Source organism: Coregonus clupeaformis, chromosome 7 (assembly GCF_020615455.1).
Source record: "Coregonus clupeaformis isolate EN_2021a chromosome 7, ASM2061545v1, whole genome shotgun sequence".
Lineage (NCBI taxonomy): Eukaryota > Metazoa > Chordata > Actinopteri > Salmoniformes > Salmonidae > Coregonus > Coregonus clupeaformis.
This window is the reverse complement of record NC_059198.1, coordinates 2,242,753-2,269,667: the sequence shown is the minus strand read 5'-3', so window position 1 is coordinate 2,269,667 and position 26,915 is coordinate 2,242,753. Positions and strand designations below refer to the sequence as shown.

Sequence of the window (26,915 nt, the reverse complement as noted above, 5' to 3'; positions counted from 1 at the left end):
GAATAGCCTATCCATTGCAGTGTGTAATGCAGTGTTGCCTAGTTTTATATGCACCATCCCAGCAGCGGAAAAAATCGGGAAGGAAGTACATTTTCTTAGAAATATTAATTTGCCCTGTACTTCTCCGAGCATGCTCTTCGTATAGCCTAGGCCTATAGCCTATAGTATAGGCTATGGATAATTTGATTGAGAACACACTAGGTGACCCTTGATATTGTGCGCCCAGCAGAGAATCAGGGATGAGGGGCAGCATCAGGCACACATCGAGATATAATAAGCAACTAATTCTCAAACACTGAGCAATATGATATTTAATCGATTACAAATGACATGACCCTCCCCTGGACTAAATAAACAAATACTAAACCCTCCCCCTTACTGGAATTGAAAAAGCCTGACCCTCCCCCATTTTCCTCCAGGTAATAATTCTGTAAATGTCGACGCTCCCTTAGCTATGTAAAATTGTCATTAATAAAAATTATACCATTAACATATTTAAGAAATATGTTTTTATTCAATTAATAATCTTGAGCGATACCCTATTTTATTTTTAATGTCTCTTTAAATATGGCACGTTTAAAACGTAAATTGTGACTACTACATATCCCAAAATTCGTCATCGTTTTTGGTAACCCCTTTGACCAACCAAATGCATCTATTTGGAAGCGCGTACTTCGAAAATGGTTTGATGTTATCCAATCAGTGGTCTCTATTTAATTATTTGTAACGACAAACCAATCGAAGTTGTCGCTCTTCTCCTAGACGAATCGGAAGCTCGCTAGATAATAGCTGGGCTTTCTCGTTTTCCGCCAATAAAATCGAAGTTGATGTTTAAACTCTGCGCGCAGGCGGTGCTTAGCCAATTTTGGGAGGATCTCAAAAGTTGAGAGGGATGCATGCATGGATTTGAATTCAAGCTATCAATTTCACAACATCACAACAAGCTAGACAGCCCTCTCAGGCTGTGTTTTAGAATTAGACAAATTGACCATTCATTAGAATTGCCATAGTTTATAACACAAGTTATATTTACTCGTATTTTGTTCACACTGTCAGCTTTGTGTTTGCACAACTTTAAAGCTAGGGAGCTTGCCAGAATTAGGGTGATCTCTCCACGAAATGAAAGCGGGCGGTAAGTATCTATCGGACTCAATTAGCTAGCGTGTGAATGTGTTATCTATCTAGCTAAACATTTAAACGTTTTAGTCAGAAACCTGTTTCAGCTTATACAATTTAGGTTAGAGAACTTGCACTGTGTAAGAGTGAATAACATGAACAGTTTATAGCTACAGTAGCTAACTGACTTGGTAACGTTAGCTGCTAACTAGCCTGCTAGCTAGCTATCTATTCTGGTTTGCTAATGTAATGATGGCTGGTTAGCTAGCTAGCTACTACTGGTACCCAGCTTGGTGCCAATACTAGAACCAGTCGTTAATTCAGTGGCTAACGTTATAAATGTGCCTTATTTGAAAATAGAGCATTCGTAACATTTATATCATAGTTAACTACGTTGTAAAGTCAATACCTTTGTGTGGTTTTGAAAGCGACGCAAATAGATAATTCATGTTTTTGGATTTGACTGAAATAAGAAGCTTTACAGTTGCTTGTAAGTGAACGTAGGTTTGAGGAGGGAAATTTGGGCGCTGAGTTAAACTGAGCTCAAACATTAGGCAGAACTCGGCCAGCTAACTTAATTAGTCAAAATAGATTCCATTGGTTATAACTACCGATATATCATGCAATTATTAATTATATCTAACTGGGTCACTTTTGCCTGTTTTGATTTAGTTTGAGCCAGCAAGCTGTAGCAACCGTTAACTGACATTCAGGTTGGAATTACTGTTTCTGGTGCAGCACATAGATGAGAACTGTAAACAAATACTATTGAATAAACAGTGTCTGAAACATTGTCAGTAGTAAACGGTGTCCCACAGTTAGGATGAAGACTAAATGTATTGGGGCACTGTGAGTAAGAGTCAGTTTAGTTGGAGAGTCAGTTGAGTAGGAAAGAGGGATGTTTTTTGCATTTGATGGTTATCTGTATCTAAAATGGCAAGAGTGATTAAATTTTTTATTTCTCCCTCTTTCCTTTCTTCTTTAGTGCTACACTGTCGTTGTTCCAAATGCTTCACGGTTCCAGCACGGAAGCGGATCCGTAAGCGTGTTCCAGGCCTGACACTGCTGTCTCTACCCGAAGAGGTGCTTCTGTGTGTGCTCCAATGCCTCTCTGCTGAGGACCTGTTGGCTGTCAGAGCTGTAAGTCACACAAACACACAGTCTTGTTTAACTAACGTTGTGGCAACATACAATTCAGGCCCATTCAAAATCCCATTTTCCCTAACATTAACCTGAAAACCAAATGTTTGTTTTTAATATTCTTGTGGTGACTTCTGGTCCCCACAAGTATAGTTAAACACGTCCACATACACACACCTAAAACACACGCCTAAACCACACTCACACTCCTAAAACACTCTCACACACACTCAAACAATTGAACAGCCTCTGGAGTACACATATCATTTGAGCTAGTCTCTTCTGAACATCTTGTCACCACCTGAATTGGTGAGTCACAATGTGTGTCAGTCTCCTCTTATATACACCTCCTTTAGCATGTATAAGGAATGTTATGTTTACTCAGTTATTGAAAGGAAGAAGAACATGCATAGAGGATTGCCATGTTGGAGGCTAACTGAGGCATTTGGTTGTTATCTCCCAGGTACACTCTCAGCTCTGTGACATCATTGATAACCACTCCAGTGTTTGGGCCCGGGTCAGTTTCAGGGATACCTGGCCATCCCCCAACACAGTCTGGCTCTTTGAGAGGTAGGATAGACTCCTCCCACACCCCAACCATGCCCTCAACTCTGTACATCTTCCAATATGTTAGTTTCACATCAGGGAGACTGAAGGTCTGCATACCCTAATACGTTTCTCGAATTCTGTCTCCTCTTTCAGGGCTGCAGAGAAGGGAAACTTTGAGGCAGCTGTGAAACTAGGGATTGCATATTTGTACAATGAAGGACGTAAGTCTCACTGCACTTGTCTTCCATTGTTTCTCACTGAATTGGTTATGAGGTTGATCACTGATTGACATTGACCAAATCACTTAATATATTCCTGTATAATAATCACCCTCTTCTCTGTCCCAGCGTTGCTGAGTGACGAAGGGCGGGCCGACGTGTGCGGCCGGAAGGCATCCCAGTTCTTCAGCCTGGCGGAGAGCCTGCGTTCCCCTACCGCCGACCCCTTCATCTGGGTGTTCATCCGTCCACCCTGGTCCCCCACTGGGAGCTGCTGCAAGGCTGTGGTGTTCGATAGGCTCAAGGCCGAGTGTGAAACCAATGTGGTAAGTGGTTACCAGGCTAGGCCTGGTTGAGCTTGGCTGGGGGAGATGGGCAGCCATAGACACAGCCAACCTCAGCAACCATCACTGTCATCTCCCTTGGTTCCTATTGGATAAACACAAGTTTAGTCTAATATCCTGGATACAAATTAGAGGGCTGTTTTACCCATAGAAATACAGTGGGGAGAACAAGTATTTGATACACTGCCGATTTTGCAGGTTTTCCTACTTACAAAGCATGTAGAGGTCTGTAATTTTTATCATAGGTACACTTCAACTGTGAGAGACGGAATCTAAAACAAAAATCCAGAAAATCACATTGTATAATTTTTAAGTAATTAATTTGCATTTTATTGCATGACATAAGTATTTGATCACCTACCAACCAGTAAGAATTCCAGCTCTCACAGACCTGTTAGTTTTTCTTTAAGAAGCCCTCCTGTTCTCCACTCATTACCTGTATTAACTGCACCTGTTTGAACTCGTTACCTGTATAAAAGACACCTGTCCACACACTCAATCAAACAGTCTCCAACCTCTCCACAATGGCCAAGACCAGAGAGCTGTGTAAGGACATCAGGGATAAAATTGTAGACCTGCACAAGGCTGGGATGGGCTACAGGACAATAGGCAAGCAGCTTGGTGAGAAGGCAACAACTGTTGGCGCAATTATTAGAAAATGGAAGAAGTTCAAGATGACAGTCAATCACCCTCGGTCTGGGGCTCCATGCAAGATCTCACCTCGTGGGGCATCAATGATCATGAGGAAGGTGAGGGATCAGCCCAGAACTACACGGCAGGACCTGGTCAATGACCTGAAGAGAGCTGGGACCACAGTCTCAAAGAGAACCATTAGTAACACACTACGCCGTCATGGATTAAAATCCTGCAGCGCACGCAAGGTCCCCCTGCTCAAGCCAGCGCATGTCTAGGCCCGTCTGAAGTTTGCCAATGACCATCTGGATGATCCAGAGGAGGAATGGGAGAAGGTCATGTGGTCTGATGAGACAAAAATAGAGCTTTTTGGTCTAAACTCCACTCGCGGTGTTTGGAGGAAGAAGAAGGATGAGTACAACCCCAAGAAAACCATCCCAACCGTGAAGCATGGAGGTGGAAACATCATTCTTTGGGGATGCTTTTCTGCAAAGGGGACAGGACGACTGCACCGTATTGAGGGGAGGATGGATGGGGCCATGTATCGCGAGATCTTGGCCAACAACCTCCTTCCCTCAGTAAGAGCATTGAAGATGGGTCGTGGCTGGGTCTTCCCGCATGACAACGACCCGAAACACACAGCCAGGGCAACTAAGGAGTGGCTCCGTAAGAAGCATCTCAAGGTCCTGGAGTGGCCTAGCCAGTCTCCAGACCTTAACTCAATAGAACATCTTTGGAGGGAGCTGAATGTCCGTATTGCCCAGCAACAGCCCCGAAACCTGAAGGATCTGGAGGTCTGTATGGAGGAGTGGGCCAAAATCCCTGCTGCAGTGTGTGCAAACCTGGTCAAGACCTACAGGAAACGTATGATCTCTGTAATTGCAAAAAAAGGTTTCTGTACCAAATATTAAGTTCTGCTTTTCTGATGTATCAAATACTTATGTCATGCAATAAAATGCAAATTAATTACTTAGAAATCATACAATGTGATTTTCTGGATTTTTGATTCTGTCTCTCACAGTTGAAGTGTACCTATGATAAAAAATTACAGACCTCTACATGCTTTGTAAGTAGGAAAACCTGCAAAATCGGCAGTGTATCAAATACTTGTTCTCCCCACTGTATATAATGAGGAATGTTGATTCTGTTTCTATGGTTGTACCTTCCTGGTTCATTCACTCAGAACTGTCCATCGTCTATCCATCCATTATCAACACTGATTAAGATGTGTAAAGCTGGCAGGTAGCCTAGCATTTAAGAGCGTTGTGCCAGTAACCGAAAGGTCGCTGGTTCGAATCCCTGAGCCGACTAGGTGAATGTGCCCTTGAGCAAGGCACTTAACCCTAATTGCTTCTGTAAGTCGCTCTGGGTAAGAGCGTCTGCTAAATTACTTAAATGTATGCATCTAATACTGCATGGGAAGAAAGGCGAGATGGATAGGGAAACATGTTGCCAAAAATAGTCTGCCGAAGGCCTACTAGACCTTGGTAGTGAAGACAAATGGGGAGAGACTGTTATGCTGCTTTGTGCAACGGTGTGTCTCGCCCCCCATTTATTTATGACCAACAGGCACCGCCAGAAAGTTCCATCCCTTATAGCCTGTTTTTGCCTGTCCTCTCTTGTTGTGCCCTGCATGTATCACCTATGTTTTGTCCAGCGATTTTGTAAATAGATGGGCCTGTCTTATTTGCTCATTGGAATGAATGGACTTTAATGAAAACTCCAGTGTTTCTATAAAAAGAGTGAAATGTTTTGTTGACGATATGGTTGCGCTCTAACAATGATTTTATTAAGCAACATTTTCACATTTTGCCGTTGCAATTTTTTATAGGAGAGGAGGGGACCGTTGCTGCACTGTCTGGCCAGAGTCCTCCAGCTTTTTGATGTAAGTGCACACACACACACCTCTGCGATTCTTCCAGAAAGGCACAGGTGTTGCAGTGTGGTGATTTTTTTTGTATAACAGCTGTCTTCCATTTCTATGGTAACCAAACCACCACACAGTTCCAGTTAGTTTCTGATGAGGCTGTGAAGGCACCGTCACACTGTAGGCAGCCCTGCTAGTCATCAGCCCAGATGGGATAAATGTTGTTTTATACGTACACACATTCACACTCACAAAATATATATTAATTATTATTATGATGGGCTGGTCTTGACTAACATACTGCATACTCAGAACCCTGTGTTACATATTCAGTAGGCCTTGTGCTGGATAGAGAGGAGTATTTAATATGCTGTATGCTGTGTGAAACATCCAATATTGAAAACATGGTTTAATGTGTGTGTGTTTCAGGAGGATGACAAGCGCTCCGAGGCCCTGACATTACTAGAAGAGTCGTCTCAGTCGGGCTGTCTACAGAGCTCTTACCTGCTGTGGGAACATAACCGTAAAACCGCAGTGAGTTTCACTCCTCTCTGGTTGTCCCCATCTCAAAAGGCTTTGTTTATGTTACAATGTATGTTGTGTAGCTAAAGGTTGTAAAATGTGATGGGAAACCCATGTGTTGTGTTGATGTAAGTGTCGGGTAAGTCAAAAAACGACCTCATAACTTACTGTGGTTCTGTGCTGTCTCTCTTCTCAGATGGCGGACCCAGGCAGGTACCTCCAGTTCATACGCACGCTCAGGGACTACGCAGCCAAAGGATGCTGGGAAGCACAGGTGTGTGTCTATTTGGCTTCGTTTACACAGACAGGCCAATTCTGATTAATTCTGATCTTTAATAAAAAAAGATCTGATTGGTCAAAAGAACAATTAGTGGAAAAGGGTCAGAATTGGTCTGTCTGTGTAAACGCAGCCTTGGTGTGTGTTTACGGAGAGAGACTCCTCTATATCCAATGGCATAGACATGATAATGTATCCATTGACTGTAACAGGCAGTCCAAATCTACACACAAACCAAATCTATGGTTTTGTTTATTCTCCCAACCAATTAAAGTGGATGAGTCATTGAGGCTGTTACTGAGCACAGGTGATGTTTAATTACATTTGCCCTCCTGTCCAGCTTGCTTGGTAAGCCTGGCATGACTTTTGACCTGTGCCCTTTGACCCTCTCTATCTCTTTCTGTGTGTATGTGTGCGTCCAGCTGTCCCTGGCCAAGGTGTGCAGCAGTGACAACCCGCTGGGTCTGGAGCAGAGGGCCTGTGCCGACCTTGTGGCCCAGCTGTTTCGCTCCTGTCCCCCCGTGCCCCGACGCAGGGCAGAGGAGGTGCTCCGACAGGGCATCAATGACACTATGAGGTAATATACCGGTTTGGTCTGGAACTGACGCTGAAGATCACTTGACTCTGTACCAATTGAGTTGTTTTATCAATTTTGGTTAATGGCTCGAGTTAAGGGCGAAGATTCTTAGTCTGAGGTGGCTTTCAAAATTCTAAGCACTCTTTCTCATGCAATTTACTACCATAACCACACATTTTTCTAGGTACGTAACAGTATGAGTCTCTCTCTCCCGTCCCTCTCCTCTCCCCTCTCTAGGTACATAACAGTAGGAATCTCTCTCTCCCGTCCCTCTCCTCTCCCCTCTCTAGGTACATAACAGTAGGAATCTCTCTCTCCCACCCCTCTCCTCTCCACTCTCTAGGTACAGTGCCTTGCAAAAGTATTCATCCCCTTGGCGTTTTTCCTATTTTGTTGCATTACCACCTGTAATTTAAATATATTTTTATTTGGATTTCATGTAATGGAGATGCACAAAATAGTCCCAATTGGTGAAGTGAAAAAAATTAAAAATAAAACTTGTTTCAAATAATTCAAAAAAATACATAACGGAAAAGTGGTGTGTGCATATGTATTCACCCCCTTTGCTATGAAGCCCCTAAATAAGATCTGGTGCAACCAATTACCTTCAGAAGTCACATAATTAGATTGCACACAGGTGGACTTTATTTAACTAAGTGTCACATGATCTGTCACATGATCTCAGTGTATATATACACCTGTTCTGAAAGGCCCCAGAGTCTGCAACACCACTAAGCAAGGGGCACCACCAAGCAAGCGGCACATTGAAGACCAAGGAGCTCTCCAAACAGGTCAGGGACAAAGTTGTGGAGAAGTACAGGGTTGTGTTATAATTATTTTTATCCGAAACTTTGAACATCCCACGGAGCACCATTCAATCCGTTATTTAAAAATGGAAAGAATATGGCACCACAACAAACCTGCCAAGAGAGGGCCGCCCACCAAAACTCACGGCCCAGGCAAGGGAGGGTATTAATCAGAGGCAACAAAGAGACCAAAGATAACCCTGAAGGAGCTGCAAAGCTCCACAGCGGAGATTGGCGTATCTGTCCATAGGACCACTTTAAGCCGTACACTCCACAGAGCTGGGCTTTACGGAAGAGTGGCCTGAAAAAGCCATTGCTTAAAGAAAAAATAAGTAAACACATTTGGTGTTCGCCAAAAGGCATGTGGGAGACTCCCCAAACATATGGAAGAAGGTACTCTGGTCAGATGAGACAAAAATTGATCTTTTTGACCATCAAGGAAAACGCTATGTCTGGCGCAAATGCAACTCCTCTCATCACCCCGGGAACACCATCCCCACAGTGAAGCATGGTGGTGGCAGCATCATGCTGTGGGGATGTTTTTCATCGGCAGGGACTGGGAAACTGGTCAGAATTGAAGGAGTGATGGATGGCACTAAATACAGGGAAATTCTTGAGGGAAACCTGTTTCAGTCTTCCAGAGATTTGAGACTGGGACGGAGGTTCACCTTCCAGCAGGACAATGACCCTAAGCATACTTCTAAAGCAACACTTGAGTGGTTTAAGGGGAAACATTGAAATATCTTGGAATGGCCTAGTCAAAGCCCAGACCTCAATCCAATTGAGAATCTGTGGTATGACTTAAAGATTGCTGTACACAAGCGGAACCCATCCAACTTGAAGGAGCTGGAGCAGTTTTGCCTTGAAGAATGGGCAAAAATCCCAGTGGCTAGATGTGCCAAGTTTTTATTGAGACATACCCCAAGAGACTTGCAGCTGTAATTGCTGCAAAAGGTGGCTCTACAAAGTATTGATTTTTTTTTGGGGGGGGGGTGAATAGTTATGCACGTTTTCTTTTTTTTCTTTTTTCTTGTTTGTTTCACAATCAAAAAAATAATTTGCATCTTCAGTGGTAGGCATGTTGTGTAAATCAAATTATACAAACCCCCCCCAAAAAAATTCAATTGTAATTCCAGTTTGTAATGCAACAAAATAGGAAAAATGCCATGGGGGGTGAATACTTTAGCAAGCCACTGTACATAAGTCCCCCCCCTCTTCTCTAGGTACATAACAGTATTCATCTCTCTCTCTCCCATCAACCTCTCTAGATACATCCTGGTGGACTGGCTGGTGGAGGTAACCACCATGAAGGACTTCTCCAGCCTGACCCTCCACGTGACGGTGAGCTGCGTGGACCGCTACCTGGCCCTGCGCTCTGTACCCAAGGCCCGCCTGCAGCTGCTGGGCATCGCCTGCATGGTCGTCTGCACGCGGTACGAGACAGAAAAACGCTGTATGTCGATGTAGCATGATTAGGGTTGCAACATTCTTGTAATTTTCCCAGAATTCACAGGTTTTCCAGAAATCCTGGTTGGAGAATTCTGGTTTTCCTGCTTATTCCTTCCTGATTTTGGGAAAGTAACTGGAATTATGCAACCCTAAGCATGATACAAACTGGTCTGTATTTGATCCTCTATGTAATCTGCCCCGATGATGTACTTCTGTATTCACTTGATCAGCTTTGGCTAAAGGCTCGAGCTGAAGTGCAATAAAAAATCTTTCTGAGGGGTTTTTAATATTCAGAGTTCTGAGACAAGCGTTTTATTTATTGGACTAGTTCAGGTAGTTCCTCCGTGTTTGTCTGTTTTCTTCAGTTTGGTGCCTAATGAATACGACCCACGTCTCTCTCTAGGTACATCAGTAAGGACATCCTGACCATCCGGGAGGCGGTGTGGCTCACAGACAACACCTACAAGTATGAGGACCTTGTCCGCATGATGGGGGAGGTCATCTCTGTGCTGAAGGGCAAGATCAGGGTGAGTGGAGTGGACACGCACCACACATACAGCCACACACACGTAGTCTATACTCATCTTCTGTAAAAATTTTATAATCTGCCCCAATGATGGCTTCTGTATTCGTTTCATCAGCTTGGGCTAAAGGCCTCTGTTGAGGGGTTTTCAAAATTCACAACAGTCTTGGCTGTTGATGTCTTGTTGTAGTCCTGTCTAGTCATTGTATATTTATGGGTTTAACTCATTTGGTGTTGTGCCTCTGCAGACTCCCACCCTGCTGGACTACGGCCAGGTGCTGCTGTCTCTGTTACCCCTAGAGAGGCTCAGTATCCACATGTTCAGCTACTTGTGTGAGCTCACCCTGCTCTACTCAGCCCTCACTACATACTCCTCAGCCCACCTGGCCAACGCCACCCTGCTGCTCACACGAGCACTGCACCACTACGGTAAGGCGGGTGAACACGCGGTCTACGGCTGTGTCCCAAATGGCACATAGGGCACTATATAGTGAATGGGGTGCCATTTGGGACACGGCCCGTTTGTCTTCTACACACTGTCTGTTTGTCTACAAACTGATATGTAATCTGCCCCGATGATGTACTTCTGTATTCACTTGAGCTGAAGTGCAACAAAAAAATCTTTCTGGGGACGTCTTCAAAATTGAGAGTTATCTACAGTGAGGGAAAAAAGTATTTGATCCCCTGCTGATTTTGTACGTTTGCCCACTGACAAAGAAATGATCAGTCTATAATTTTAATGGTAGGTTTATTTGAACAGTGAGAGACAGAATAACAACAAAAAAATCCAGAAAAACGCATGTCAAAAATGTTATAAATTGATTTGCATTTTAATGAGGGAAATAAGTATTTGACCCCCTCTCAATCAGAAAGATTTCTGGCTCCCAGGTGTCTTTTATACAGGTAACGAGCTGAGATTAGGAGCATACTCTTAAAGGGAGTGCTCCTAATCTCAGTTTGTTACCTGTATAAAAGACACCTGTCCACAGAAGCAATCAATCAATCAGATTCCAAACTCTCCACCATGGCCAAGACCAAAGAGCTCTCCAAGGATGTCAGGGACAAGATTGTAGACCTACACGAGGCTGGAATGGGCTACAAGACCATCGCCAAGCAGCTTGGTGAGAAGGTGACAACAGTTGTTGCGATTATTAGCCAATGGAAGAAACACAAAAGAACTGTCAATCTCCCTCGGCCTGGGGCTCTATGCAAGATCTCACCTCGTGGAGTTGCAATGATCATGAGATCGGTGAGGAATCAGCCCAGAACTACACGGGAGGATCTTGTCAATGATCTCAAGGCAGCTGGGACCATAGTCACCAAGAAAACAATTGGTAACACACTACGCCGTGAAGGACTGAAATCCTGCAGCGCCCGCAAGGTCCCCCTGCTCAAGAAAGCACATATACAGGCCCTTCTGAAGTTTGCCAATGAACATCTGAATGATTCAGAGGAGAACTGGGTGAAAGTGTTGTGGTCAGATGAGACCAAAATCGAGCTCTTTGGCATCAACTCAACTCGCCGTGTTTGGAGGAGGAGGAATGCTGCCTATGACCCCAAGAACACCATCCCCACCGTCAAACATGGAGGTGGAAACATGCTTTGGGGGTGTTTTTCTGCTAAGGGGACAGGACAACTTCACCGCATCAAAGGGACGATGGACGGAGCCATGTACCGGCAAATCTTGGGTGAGAACCTCCTTCCCTCAGCCAGGGCATTGAAAATGGGTCGTGGATGGGTATTCCAGCATGACAATGACCCAAAACACACGGCCAAGGCAACAAAGGAGTGGCTCAAGAAGAAGCACATTAAGGTCCTGGAGTGGCCTAGCCAGTCTCCAGACCTTAATCCCATAGAAAATCTGTGGAGGGAGCTGAAGGTTCGAGTTGCCAAACGTCAGCCTTGAAACCATAATGACTTGGAGAAGATCTGCAAAGAGGAGTGGGACAAAATCCCTCCTGAGATGTGTGCAAACCTGGTGGCCAACTACAAGAAACGTCTGACCTCTGTAATTGCCAACAAGGGTTTTGCCACCAAGTACTAAGTAATGTTTTGCAGAGGGGTCAAATACTTATTTCCCTCATTAAAATGCAAATCAATTGATAACATTTTTGACATGCGTTTTTCTGGATTTTTGTTGTTATTCTGTCTCTCACTGTTCAAATAAACCTACCATTAAAATTATAGACTGATCATGTCTTTGTCAATGGGCAAACGTACAAAATCAGCAGGGGATCAAATCCTTTTTTCCCTCACTGTAAGTGCTGTATCCCCAGTCCCAAGGGAGTTGCTGAACAACCATACATGACACACACACTGTTGACCTAGGTTTTCAAACACCCCTAGAGCAGTGGTATTCAAATATTTTCAGCAGGGACCCCGTTTATTTCCCACCAGAAGTTCTGGGGACCCCATTTTTTTCCAAAAGAATTTCTCGCAACCCACATTTTTTTGACCACCCCACTGCAGTTCCCCGCGACCTGACTTTGAATACCACTGCCTTAGAGTCTAGCTGTAGTTCATCAGCTTCTCATTAAGACTTCTGAGGCATTATTTTATTATTTGCTGAACAGTTGGACGTCATATCAGTATTAATGCTCTAGTGTAGTTTATCCTTGACCCCTGCTCTAGTTTATATCCTTGACCCCTGCTCTAGTTTATATCCTTGACCCCTGCTCTAGTTTATATCCTTGACCCCTGCTCTAGTTTATATCCTTGACCCCTGCTCTAGTTTATATCCTTGACCCCTGCTCTAGTTTATGTCCATGACCCCTGCTCTAGCTTATATCCTTGACCCCTGCTCTAGTTTATATCCTTGACCCCTGCTATATTTTATATCCTTGACCCCTGCTCTAGTTTATATCCTTGACCCCTGCTCTAGTTTATATCCTTGACCCCTGCTCTAGTTTATATCCTTGACCCCTGCTCTAGTTTATATCCTTGACCCCTGCTCTAGTTTATATCCTTGACCCCTGCTCTAGTTTATATCCTTGACCCCTGCTCTAGTTTATGTCCTTGACCCCTGCTCTAGTTTATGTCCTTGACCCCTGCTCTAGTTTATATCCTTGACCCCTGCTCTAGTTTATATCCTTGACCCCTGCTCTAGTTTATTTCCTTGACCCCTGCTCTAGTGTATATCCATGACCCCGGCTCTAGTTTATATCCTTGACCCCTGCTCTAGTTTATGTCCTTGACCCCTGCTCTAGTTTATATCCTTGACCCCTGCTCTAGTTTATTTCCTTGACCCCTGCTCTAGTTTATATCCTTGACCCCGGCTCTAGTGTATGTCCTTGACCCCTGCTCTAGTTTATATCCTTGACCCCGGCTCTAGTGTATGTCCTTGACCCCTGCTCTAGTTTATATCCTTGACCCCGGCTCTAGTGTATGTCCTTGACCCCTGCTCTAGTTTATATCCTTGACCCCGGCTCTAGTGTATGTCCTTGACCCCTGCTCTAGTTTATATCCTTGACCCCGGCTCTAGTGTATGTCCTTGACCCCTGCTCTTCCCCTCCTCTCTCTGCATTGCAGCTCCCATCTGGCCCATCCAGCTGGCTGAGTATACAGGCTTCTCCAAGCAGGACCTGGTCCCCTGCGCTGTACTACTCTATGTCAAGTGGTAAGTTATACTACATACCACGGAGATCTTAGAAATCACTATTACAGGTTATAAAACAGTTATATATGGAATTCAATGTTATATACATACTAGATACACTGGCTAATGTTAGTCTGGGTCAGAGTCCAGAAAGTCTACTACCTCTAGTATATCTTTGTCCCCCTCTCTCTTGGACTGTTCTTTCTCCAACATTTATTCCTTCTATTTCTCTCCCTTGTAAATCCAATGTCTGACAAGCAAGGGGTACTCGCTGTCAAGTGGTAAGTTATACTACATACCACGTAGATCTTAGAAATCACTATTACAGGTTATAAAACAGTTATATATGGAATTCAATGTTATATACATACTAGATACACTGGCTAATGTTAGTCTGGGTCAGAGTCCAGAAAGTCTACTACCTCTAGTATATCTTTGTCCCCCTCTCTCTTGGACTGTTCTTTCTCCAACATTTATTCCTTCTATTTCTCTCCCTTGTAAATCCAATGTCTGACAAGCAAGGGGTACTCGCTGTCAAGTGGTAAGTTATACTACATACCACGTAGATCTTAGAAATCACTATTACAGGTTATAAAACAGTTATATATGGAATTCAATGTTATATACATACTAGATACACTGGCTAATGTTAGTCTGGGTCAGAGTCCAGAAAGTCTACTACCTCTAGTATATCTTTGTCCCCCTCTCTCTTGGACTGTTCTTTCTCCAACATTTATTCCTTCTATTTCTCTCCCTTGTAAATCCAATGTCTGACAAGCAAGGGGTACTCGCTGGCTTGACTCTGTTCTGATGAGTGTTACCTAGGTGATATAGTGACATGGGAGGAGGGGGGGGGGCTGGTGTATAGGAGTGCTAGCTGTGAAAGCAAAACACACAACCCTCACCCCACTGCGACAAATACACAGTAAAAGTTGATTGGCTAGAGAGATTTGACCTTAGGTCTTCAAGCTGATAGTTCCACGATGTTAGCAATTACATAGAGAAAAGAAAGTCCTCCATACTGCAACTGCCAGTATGGCTTGTTTTATTAAGTTTACACATCGTCCAGCCTTAGTCTGAGAGCTTTTGTGACCATTCATTGTTGACTACAATTGAAACCCAGCTGTTTCTATTGAAGCTTGTCTGGTGGTTGTGGTAGTAAACAACCTTGTTAGCATGCAAGGCTAGCTGTGGTGAGTATCAATAGCCCCTCTTCCTGGAGATCCCCATTGTTCCTCAGCAGGCCCATCCTGCTAGCAATTAGTATTCTAGCAATTAGCATTTCCCCCCTTTTTCGGGTTGTTACTAGTTAACACAGCCACAAAGCCATAAACCCTGCCTATTTCAGATTTTAAGAAGATACACTTAACCTTAACCCACACTGCTAACCTTGTGCCCAATCCTAACCGTAAATGATTTTTTGCGATGTAGCTAATTTTTGACTTTGTGGCTGTGTTATCTAGTGGCAACTCTTTCGGGGAAGCAGCAATGGGGGAATAACTAAGACGGAGGGTAGTTGTGCTAATTCACTAGGCGATAATTAACGCTGTCAGCTAACTGCTAACCCTCCACAGACTCTCCTGGAGGTTCCCTTTGACAGCTCATCACCTGCTGCTCTGGGTTTGATTAGCCGGGCCTGTTGGATAGGAGGATCAGGCAGATGGGAATGCAACAGGCGTTTAGCTCCTATTGAGTAATTAGCCAATTAGAGCAAATCATTAGCTTGATTTTTTTTTTAAATACTTAACTTGGAGTCTTCATTAGGGGAAAAAGGCAACGTTAACGTACATGCAGCTGTGTTCTTTAGAACGTGTTTGTGCAAAGACAACTTGATATAACTTACTGAGATGTTTTTTTCGTTCCTCGGTTCATTTTCCACACACGGTAGTCAATGTGAAGTGCTATTTAAATGACTGCTACAGTAGATTTCATTATTACCATCTGAAGTGCTCTTTGGGCACCATTACTGTGGGACCCCCTGCAGGTCAGAAAGGTAGCAGTTCTGATGAATGCCTTGCTTCTTTTCAATACGAGTGTGATTTCCAGCAGGCGAGGAATGCCAATCTCTATAGTGATTTTATTTGAAGAGGTGAAAGGTGTTGTTTTGGTCCTCTTAGCCCTTTGATCAGACTGGGTTTGTTCTCGGTGTGTGCTTGTGTGTGGCAGGTTGTTTTACCACAGGGATGGTTGTTAAGACTGCCCACTCACAACCTCCCCCCACCTCCCTCTCCTTCATGGCCCCGGCTGGAGGGCTGTCCGTTGCCGTCTCATTATAAAGCCAGTAAAATACACCGACCGCTGTTTGTCATTCACCGCACACGTACAGAGGCCAGCTCTTAACGTTCTGCGTTTTCCCTCCTGCAGTTCTTTGAGCACTCGTTGTATTTCCACAGCCACTGTTGAAAATCACATGAAGTCACATACTTATAAAGACAAATGAACCAAGTGGTGTGGCGATGTCTTGGACTGTTGCTAGCCAGCGCTGCAGACAGACAAATTGGACAATGGTATTGATTAGAAGATCAGGTTGGTTGTTTGTGGCTGTGTCCTAAATGGCCTCCTATTCTCTAGTGCACATGTTTTCCAACGTAGTGCAATGTGTAGGGAGTGGGATGGAGACTGTTTATCTGCTCGTGTTAATCACGATGTAGATCATCATTAGCGAAGGGCCACAGTGACCAGGATGCAGAGAGCCGTAGGGGTGGGGTGTTGGCTGGGATCGAAAGGTGAGTGGGAGGGAGCTGCACCTAGGGTTTGTGTGTAACAGGGAGGGAGGGGGTGTGTGTGCGGGATGGTTAGGTGTGTGTAAGGGTGGATGGGAGGCTGCTGGACTTTGGGTGTGTGGGTGATGATGACTCAGCCCTGCACCATACGTGTGTGAGTCAGACTAGTGAGAGGCACTGCACTTTATCGACAACGTCCAATTTTCAAACAGAAGGTAATATCATATACTAATATGATTTCCCATTGGGTATAACACAGTTGGAGAACATATAGACTGGATGATTAACCACGCTCCTCTTGTTCTCCTCTCTCTCTTTCTCCTCTCTCTCTTTCTCCTCTCGCTCTCTCTCTTTCTCCGCTCGCTCTCTCTCCTCTCGCTCGCTCTCTCTCTCCTCTCGCTCGCTCTCTCTCTCCTCTCGCTCGCTCTCTCTCTCCTCTCGCTCGTTCTCTCTCTCTCCTCTCGCTCTCTCTCCTCTCGCTCGCTCTCCTCTCGCTCGCTCGCTCTCTCTCTCCTCTCGCTCGCTCTCGCTCGCTCTCTCTCCTCTCGCGCTCTCTCTCGCGCTCTTTCCTCTCGCGCTCTCCCTCTCTCTCTCGCGCTCTCGCTCTCTCCTCTCGCGCTCTCCCTCTCTCCTCTCGCGCTCTCCCTCTCTCCTCTCGCGCTCTCTCTCTCTCCTCTCGCGCTCTCTCTCTCTCCTCTCGCGCTCTCTCTCTCTCCTCTCGCGCTCTCTCTCTCTCCTCTCGCGCTCTCTCTCTCTCCTCTCGCGCTCTCTCTCTCTCCTCTCGCGCTCTCTCTCTCTCCTCTCGCGCTCTCTCTCTCCTCTCGCGCGCTCTCTCTCCTCTTGCTCGCTCTTTCACCTCTCTTTCTCCTCTCTCTTCTCTTTCTCTCTTCTCTCTTTCTAACAGCTTCAGTAAGGATGTACCCAAAGACTACAGGCACATGTCTCTGACAGGCGTCAAGCAGAGGTTCGAGGATGAGGCCTACCAACACATCAGCAAAGAAAAGGTGAGCTTGTCATCTCCTCTTGACATGGACTGTTGCTCTTTTCAAACTAGTATGTCGACCCAAAGTGCACTGTGCTGGGCTGCTGGCCCGGATATTCTCCTTTTGGCTGTACCGGTGTTGTGCTCATTAGGACACACCGTCGCAAAACCAGGGCTGGGAATTGCAATACGTTATTATTACAATACTTTGGTGCTGATACGATATGTATTGCGATTCTCACGATTCTATATGTATTGCGGTTCGATACTGTGATTCTGTTGCGATTTGATGTTCCAAACATATTGGTCACTATATGTCTGCTACAGAGAGAATGAGTTTTGATTAGCCAGGGAAATAAAAGTGCTAAAAACATGTTGGCTCACAAAAAAAAAAAAAAAAAAAGATGGGAGTGTCGTTACCTAGCTGTATGTGTATGTATATATATATATATATATATATATATAATATTATACACACACATACACACACACTACATTAATGTTCAAAAGTTTGGGATCACTTAGAAATGTCCTTGTTTTTGAAAGAAAGAAAAAAAAAAAAGTCCATTAAAATAACATCAAATTAATCTGAAATACAGTGTACATTTACATTTTAGTCATTTAGCAGACGCTCTTATCCAGAGCGACTTACAGAAGCAATTAGGGTTAAGTGCCTTGCTCAAGGGCACATCGACATATTTTTCACCTAGTCGGCTCGGGGATTAGAACCAGCAACCTTTCGGTTACTGACACAACGCTCTTAACCACTAAGCCACCTGCCGCCCAGGTGTAGACATTGTTAATGTTGTAAATGGCTATTGTAGCTGGAAACGGCTGATAAAAAAAAAAAAAAAAGAATATCTACATAGGCGTACAGAGGACCATTATCAGCAACCATCAGTCCTGTGTTCCAATGGCACGTTGTGTTTGCTAATCCAAGTTGATAATTTTAAAAGGCTAATTGATCATTAGAAAACCATTTTGCAATTATGTTAGCACAGCTGAAAACTGTTGTGCTGATTTAAAGAAGCAATAAAACTGGTCTTCTTGAGACTAGTTGAGTATCTGGAACATCAGCAATTGTGGGTTCGATTACAGGCTCAAAATGGCCAGAAACAAATAACTTTCTTCTGAAACTCGTCAGTCTATTCTTGTTCTGAGAAATGAAGGCTATTCCATGTGAGAAGATCTCGTACAACGCTGTGTACTACTCCCTTCACAGAACAGCGCAAACTGGCCCTAACCAGAATAGAAAGAGGAGTGGGAGGCCCCGGTGCACAACTGAGCAAGAGGACAAATACATTAGTGTCTAGTAATGGGCCTCTGTACGCCTATGTAGATATTCCATAAAAAATCAGCCGTTTCCAGCTACAATAGCCATTTACAACATTAACAATGTCTACACTGTATTTCTGATTAATTTTATGTTATTTTAATGGGCAAAAAAATTTGCTTTTCTTTCGAAAACAAGGACATTTCTAAGTGACCCCAAACTTTTGAACGGTAGTGTGTGTGTGCGTATAGACAGACAGACAGACAGACAGACAGACAGACAGACAGACAGACAGACAGACAGTCAGTCAGTCAGTCAGTCAGTCAGTCAGTCAGTCAGTCAGTCAGTCAGTCACTCAGTCACTCAGTCACTCAGTCACTCAGTCACTCAGTCACTCAGTCACTCAGTCACTCAGTCACTCAGTCAGTCAGTCGAACAAGTACCGGTATTTGATACACTGCAGGTTTTCCTACTTACAAAGCATGTAGAGGTCTGTAATTTTTATCATAGGTACACTTCAACTGTCACATTGTATGATTTTTAAGTAATTAATTTGCATTTTATTGCATGACATAAGTATTTCATACATCAGAAAAGCAGAACTTAATATTTGGTACAGAAACCTTTGTTTGTAATTACAGAGATCATACGTTTCCTGTAGGTCTTGACCAAGTTTGCACACACTGCAGCAGGGATTTTGGCCCACTCCTCCATACAGACCTTCTTCAGATCCTTCAGGTTTCGGGGCTGTCGCTGGGCAATACGGACTTTCAGCTCCCTCCAAAGATTTTCTATTGGCTTCAGGTCTGGAGACTGGCTAGGCCACTCCAGGACCTTGAGATGCTTCTTACGGAGCCACTCCTTAGTTGCCCTGGCTGTGTCTTTTGGGTCGTTGTCATGCTGGAAGACCCAGCCACGACCCATCTTCAATGCTCTTACTGAGGGAAGGAGGTTGTTGGCCAAGATCTCGCGATACATGGCCCCATCCATCCTCCCCTCAATACGGTGCAGTCGTCCTGTCCCCTTTGCAGAAAAGCATCCCCAAAGAATGATGTTTCCACCTCCATACTTCACGGATGGGATGGTGTTCTTGGGGTTGTACTCATCCTTCTTCTTCCTCCAAACAAGGCGAGTGGAGTTTAGAACAAAAAGCTCTATTTTTGTCTCATCAGACCACATGACCTTCTCCCATTCCTCCTCTGGATCATCCAGATGGTCATTGGCAAACTTCAGACGGGCCTGGACATACGCTGGCTTGAGCAGGGGGACCTTGTGTGCGCTGCAGGATTTTAATCCATGACGGCGTAGTGTGTTACTAATGGTTTTCTTTGAGACTGTGGTCCCAGCTCTCTTCAGGTCATTGACCAGGTCCTGCCGTGTAGTTCTGGGCTGATCCCTCACCTTCCTCATGATCATTGATGCCCCACGAGGTGAGATCTTGCATGGAGCCCCAGACCGAGGTTGATTGACCGTCATCTTGAACTTCTTCCATTTTCTAATAATTGCGCCAACAGTTGTTGCCGTCTCACCAAGCTGCTTGCCTATTGTCCTGTAGCCCATCCCAGCCTTGTGCAGGTCTACAATTTTATCCCTGATGTCCTTACACAGCTCTCTAGTCTTGGCCATTGTGGAGAGGTTGGAGTCTGTTTGATTGAGTGTGTGGACAGGTGTCTTTTATACAGGTAACGAGTTCAAACAGGTGCAGTTAATACAGGTAATGAGTGGAGAACAGGAGGGCTTCTTAAAGAAAAACTAACAGGTCTGTGAGAGCCGGAATTCTTACAGGTTGGTAGGTGATCAAATATTTATGTCATGCAATAAAATGCAAATTAATTACTTAAAAATCATACAATGTGATTTTCTGGATTTTTGTTTTAGATTCCGTCTCTCACAGTTGAAGTGTACCTATGATAAAAATTACATATCTCTACATGCTTTGTAAGTAGGAAAACCTGCAAAATCGGCAGTGTATCAAATACTTGTTCTCCCCACTGTGTGTGTGTGTGTGTTTTTTTTTTTTTTTTTTTTTTTTTTTATAAATATATATATATATATATATATATATATATATATATATATATATATATATATATATATATATATATATATATATATATATATATATATATATATATAATTATTTAAAAAAAATCGGTATCAATATAATATTGTCCAAAAATGTCTTATTGGACAAGTTCAGATAGTACCTCTCTATTTAAGAGCTTTGTCTTCCATTTCATGCCAACTGAACACTACCCTAACCAGTGCGTTTGTGTACCTGTGTTCTCTCACGCTCTCTCCCAGGTGATTGACTTCAAGGAGCTGTGTCAGATCCTGGAGGTGCCGGAGGTGGAGCCCCACATGGTGCTGCCCAGCCCCACGGGCCAGCCAACAGACATCCACACCTTCCTCTCCTCCCCCTCTAGCAACAGCAAGAGGTGAGTTACTGCCGTTAAGCCACACAAATGTAAGATCGGATTCATACGGAAAGTGCACAGTGGCTCTCTCACCCTAACCTAAGTCGACCCCACTACCCCTCACCTAGACAACAGGGTTCAAACTGTAGAACCCAGTTCCTACATTTTGAATATAAAAATGGATTTTATCAAACAAAACTATGCTACATTTTATCTCTGGGACCCTTAGGATGACAAATCAGAGCAAGATTACTGAATGTAAGTACATTATTTACCTTCAGAGGTGAATGTATCAAACCAGTTACTGTGATACGTTTTTGTTGTTGTGCACTCTCCTAAAACAATAGCATGGTATTTTTTCACTGTAATAGCTACTGTAAATTGGACAGTGTAGTTAGATTAACAAGAATTTAAGCTTTAGAGGTTAAATAGAAAATATGCCTACTCTGGTCTTGGCACGTGCGCTCTAGCCAACAGCCTCCAGTGCGGGTAGGCTAGTCTACATGATGAGATTATTATGGAGAAGAGCGAGAATATTTTCATTTGTGAAGCATTGATTGCCATGTCAATAGAATAAGACCCTCGATATTTATTGGAAAGGAGCATCAAGCTCATCGTGCACTTTCTCCACCCTGTGACGTTAATCATAACTTTCTTCTGTAGCCTAATAAACTGCATGGTTTCCCAAGTGAGAGGACCACACATCATATCGCGTGACTCCAAGTTTACTTCGATATGATGGGTATTATATCAATATTTGCGCATAAAGGTGTTTCCGCCGCCATTTCTTTCATAATTAATTTTACCGTCACAAGAAGATCCCACCGCGTCAAAAGAACAAATTATCTGTCTGCATTTATCAAATTGTAATGAAACTTCCTGTTTCCATCACAGCTGTTGTGGTTACTGACTCACTGCAATCTGCTGTGTTTCTCTCCCCCAGGAGACGGGAGGAGTCCTTGCCTGTGTACCGAGGCAGCTTTGTGGCCACACCCACGGCTGAGCTGTCCACTCAGGAAGAGACCCTGTTGGGGGACATGCTGGACTGGAGCCTGGACACCTCCTGCTCCGGATACGAGGGGGACCAGGAAAGCGAAGGAGAGAAGGAGGCCAAGGAGGGAGAGAGTGAGTGGAGGGAATCAACTACATGAGTTCTGATAATTTATGATCACCTCTATACCAGGGGTGTATTCACTAGGAACCAAATGGGCAAAAATGGGGAGGGACCTACCTGAATGTGTCCAATAAGAAACGCCTGTTTTCCGTTGCAAAACTTGCACTAATGAATACACCCCAGCCCTATCTATAGATGGGGGGTTAATGGAAGACGAGTGTGTCACGCTGGCCATTCTAACTGGTTTACTGGATGTAGTGGCATCACTATGTACTGGAAGACTTAGTCAGACATTATCCTCCAGATGTGGGGTACAGACCAGACTGCTCAGAGGCAGACACACATGCTTAACGCAGCATCATATGATGCAAAATGCATCGTACCGGCTGTATTTATGTATTTTGAAAGTGTATTGATGACATGCACAACATTTTGTGAATATATCAACTATGGACTAATTAAACAAATACCAATAGTTTTTGTGTGGAGTTTTCTTTTAAGGCATCCATAATTGATAGTGATTGGGGGGAGAATCGATAGTTGCATATCGCAATATCGATAGTTGACTCCCACGTATTGATTTGTAAAAAATAAATACAAAATATCTACTGTAACTAGCGCCAAATCTCCGGTATTTGGCGTCGTATAGCTTGTTCTCAATCTTTTTTAAATAGTGAGACATATTTTCAGCACTTATTTCCGTGACTGATCAAAACTCGTTTTCTTATGTTCTCTTGTCTCTCTGCAGCAGACAGTGAGCAATATGTTGGGAACATCAAATCGTAATATAATTGCAGTATCAAATCGCAATACATTGAGAATCGTAATACATATAGAATCGTGTATCGTGAGGTCCCTGGCAATTCACAGCCCTAATAATTGACATGGGTTGGATTTTTGTTCACAGTAAGTCAATACACTTCACTATGATATGCTGCCAAGCTAACGGTCTCTTCTTCTGTGCAGCCTCCGTTCTGGCCATGACACTGGAGCTAGCAACAGAGCCCGAGGACTCCAAACTGCACTGCCGAGCCCTCTCCAGCGACGATGACAGTTTCTGTGAGGGGGACAAAGAGGAAGGGGAGGGGAGCGCCAGGAGCCGACCGCGAGAGCCCCTCTCCTCCTTCATCACAACCGACCTCCACAGCTCGGGCTACTCCTCTGTCCAGAGTGTCAGCCCTTGCTCCAACTCCTCTTCCCTCCTGATGCCCTGCACCTTCACGGCGGTGCCCCCCACACCAGGCTCCGCCTCCAGCGCCACGGTGGCTCTGCCTGGGTTCCGCCTCCTAGTGCCGGTGCAAAGACCCCGGGCTGCAGCGGCTGCAGCTCGCAGACAGGTGAAGAGGAAGAACGCAGCAGCGCACAGCGGAGGAGAGATGGAGAGGGAAGGGGAAGATGAAGAGGTGGTATATGCCTCAAGTGTAGGTTTCCTAAGCCTATAAGAACTGACTTAACTGACAGTTGAATGGATCCCGATGTTTTTCTACCACCTTGCCTTAACTTCACCCTCTTTTGCCATGGTCGTGTTCATTAGGCACCAAACTGAAGACAAACAGACCCAAAAGCAGAGGGACTACCTGTTGTAAAACGTTTTTAAACGTTCCTGCCCTAATGAACACAACCCAGGAGCACTGTCTTGTCGTTGTTGACGATACTCTTCTTCACTCCATAAAGGCCTGAAATCTGCACTGGTTCCCGGAATGCCATAAGATCACAAAGACCTATTGTAAGCTTTAAGAAGATAAAGGGAAACGAGAACACGCCAACTCAAACAGTCATACCAGAATCCTGCCTTTTCTTCTTTCATTCCTCACATTTCACACGAGTACACAACAGACATCTTCTGCTTGACAAAGATAAGGTGTCTCCCTCTCATCTTTCACTGACTTTGTCTGCGTCCAAAATGACACCCTATTCCCTATGTAGTGCACTACTTTTGACCAGATTCCTACGAGCCCTGGTCAAAAGTAGTGCACTACATGGGGAATAGGGTGTTATTTGTGACAGACACTTCATCATCAGCCTGAACCACTGGAACAACACTTCACTCTCCACCTCAGGACTTTGTTACATTGCATTGATCCAGATTGTGTTCTGCGCTGGTCTCACACATTGACTTTTGCAACAACAACCTATCTCAGATGTCAAAGGATTGCAGCTACCACCTAAAAAAAAGACCTCATGGACCATTTTGAAATATGTCTGTATGAAGACTTTCTCATGTGAAAAGAACCACAACCTGCGTTATTGTGACTGTATTGACTATAATTGATTACAATTATTAATCAATGCAACAGTTTTGTTTTGCTCTCTGCAACTCTCCTAATGTTGGGAGTTTCATGAATCACCGTTTATACCAGTGAAGAGATTCTGATATATGCACTGCCTGTACAGAATGGTCAGGATTTGGCTACTCTGTACTAGCCTGGGGTCCAAACAGAGTAGTGAAACACAGCCATATTCAGTTTGGATTCCAGGTTCAATCAGTTCTTTAGATATCTACGATTGTGAAGTCTAAAGCCTTATTTTGATTGTATGAATTTTCTCTGATCCATTTTTGTCATTTGTCTGTTCACATGCCAAAGGTACTTTTAAAACTTCATTGAGGTGACTATTGGTGGGTAAATAGCTTTTACCTGTGAAGACTGATATGATAGTAATTCAAGTGTACGGAAATAAATTATTAGCTACAGTTTTGTATGTACTGAGACATTACCAATACAATATGCGGTTTGTGCTGCATCTACTGTACCCTGTTACTGTTCAGAGTTGGAGCACAGGAGAGAACCTATACTATAGAAACAAATCAATTCTACAAGCTTTAACAAGACCAAGGTATTGTTTCATTTGAAAACAGCATAAGATTTTGTAAAAGGAGAATATTTCAGTCAAGCCCCACCACTCCTAACCTTTGACCCCATAAGCTAATTCCATTGGTGAGAGCACATGATTTCATCTGTCTGTTAGAAACCACTAAAGTTGATGCCGTAGAAATATAATAGATTTATATAGATTTTATTTCTATGGGTGAATCATCAGTGATGTCATCCGAACATTTAGAGCCATGAACATTGACCAATGGGGTCACAGTTTAGTAACTAAGAGGTGCACAGTGCGACATGAAATTTGAAGTACAGAACATCTAACAAGTTTTGTCAAAGCAAGTCTTCATTTTGCCCACCGTCTTTCCCAATGGGTTCATCTTGAATGAGGTCTAGCACTCGCTTCTCCCAATGGGTTCATCTTGAATGAGGTCTAGCACTTCTACTGAATGAGAAGTGTTTTTGTTTTTCACAGTAACATTTTCTACGCTTGAACAATCAACTACTAGTGTTATTCAGATGGTGTAAGTGGAGTTGCATTGCCTCCTTTTGGAGAAATGGAAGTAAAGACACTACAAGGCAAATTATTACTTGATGTATTGTTGATAAGTACTGTATGCCTAGTTCAGGACACAGAGGAGTCCTTTGTCTCTGTCTGAAATGGCACCCTGTTCCATATGTAGTGCACTTCTTTTGACCATGGCCCCATTGGTCTCTGGTCAAAAGTAGTGCGCTAAATAGGGAATAGGGTGCCATTTCGGACGCACCCATTGTGCACAAATGATTGTGACTGACTGTAAATGTTTTAACTCTTAGATCAGACTGTTTTATATCCCTGGTCTGTTATGTACATATGTAAATTAATAGGGGGAAAAGAAAGAACTGTGACAACATGCCTTTTACTTGAAATTGGATGTTTTGTTTTGGCTTCATTCCAAAAAGGACAAGTAAACTGCCTTTTTCTACATAAAGGTTGACTTTTGACTTGTTTTTTCTACATTGTACCGTCAAGTGACTTGTGTGAAGATATTTCTGTGCACCATGTATCAATTTCTATTAAAACAAACATCTGCAAGTCTGCCTGTGTGTCTTCTGAGTTGAATATCAACTTTGACTGCTACACCCTCCACCTCTTCCAACTGCCCTGCAGGGGAGCAGTATGACCGCCAGGATAGTACTTGCACTTGCACATGAACACGAAATTATGTGCAGAGAGTTGCACTGATGAGAAATGGTTTCTTTCTCCTGAAATAATATTATCACATACTGGTAGAATTCAAGTATTGATGTTTATAGAATTATTGGACAATGCAATTGTCACAAGTTTAATTGATTATACGAAAGCACCCTATCTACAGAATACCCAGAGCCATACATGTTTAATGTCCCCAAATGACTTCTGTATTTGGAAAGAAAAGGGAACAGGCGGCCAAAACGGTTAACGCTATTCGGGATCTTTGGGACTTCCCGGATAGCAAGGACCCAGCCAAAACCCGCACACAGCTGGTGCGAGGTCACGTGATGGTTGACAGGATCAGGTCACGTGATTGCATCTGTTGACGATTGTATCTGCATTTGCACAATGAATTCGGCCTTGCACGGTGTCTGGTGCAATGTCATCACCTCAGTAACTGGCATTTACTGAGCAAAAATACACAGGGCTGTCAACAACACACATCTACAGGCTAACGAATGTAACCTCGGGTGTTTAGGCAAAAGTAAACGGAGAGGAAATGTGAAGCCATCGTTTTAATAAAGGAGGAATTTTATACGCCGACTAAGGACAGCCCATGAAGTTCACATACGGAGCCTTGCTTTTATAAGGTAAGGTTGCCTTGCATTTTGAATTATTCAATTAGGTTTCATAAAACTGTATTTAATAGTTGTTCTGAGACTGAAATAAATGAAATATCAGAAAGCAAACGTTATTTTAGGGAATTATTAGGGATTGGGGGTCGTTTGTCCTGT

The 26,915-nt window shown here is 43.7% G+C and overlaps 2 protein-coding genes across 2 annotated transcripts in view; both read left to right on the top strand.

Moving 5' to 3' along the window:
* The first annotated feature begins 881 nt into the window (after window positions 1-881).
* On the top strand, window positions 882-26,027 carry LOC121551543 (cyclin-F-like). The gene is made up of 17 exons (XM_045221049.1): window positions 882-1,132; window positions 2,102-2,256; window positions 2,720-2,826; window positions 2,959-3,026; window positions 3,153-3,349; window positions 5,832-5,885; window positions 6,297-6,401; window positions 6,586-6,663; window positions 7,089-7,243; window positions 9,318-9,482; window positions 9,902-10,025; window positions 10,270-10,450; window positions 13,550-13,637; window positions 17,244-17,343; window positions 20,899-21,032; window positions 21,955-22,136; window positions 23,092-26,027. The coding sequence occupies exons 1-17, from the start codon at window positions 1,120-1,122 to the stop codon at window positions 23,565-23,567; spliced, it is 2,382 nt and encodes a 793-aa protein (XP_045076984.1). The 5' UTR covers window positions 882-1,119; the 3' UTR covers window positions 23,568-26,027.
* A 500-nt stretch (window positions 26,028-26,527) lies between these two features.
* The window catches only part of LOC121570723 (phospholipid-transporting ATPase ABCA3-like), a 69,764-nt gene continuing 69,376 nt past the window's right edge, over window positions 26,528-26,915 (top strand). Inside the window, exon 1 of the mRNA XM_045221048.1 lies at window positions 26,528-26,771. The gene's annotated coding sequence lies outside the window, so the exon portion shown is untranslated. The remainder of the gene's footprint in view (window positions 26,772-26,915) is intronic.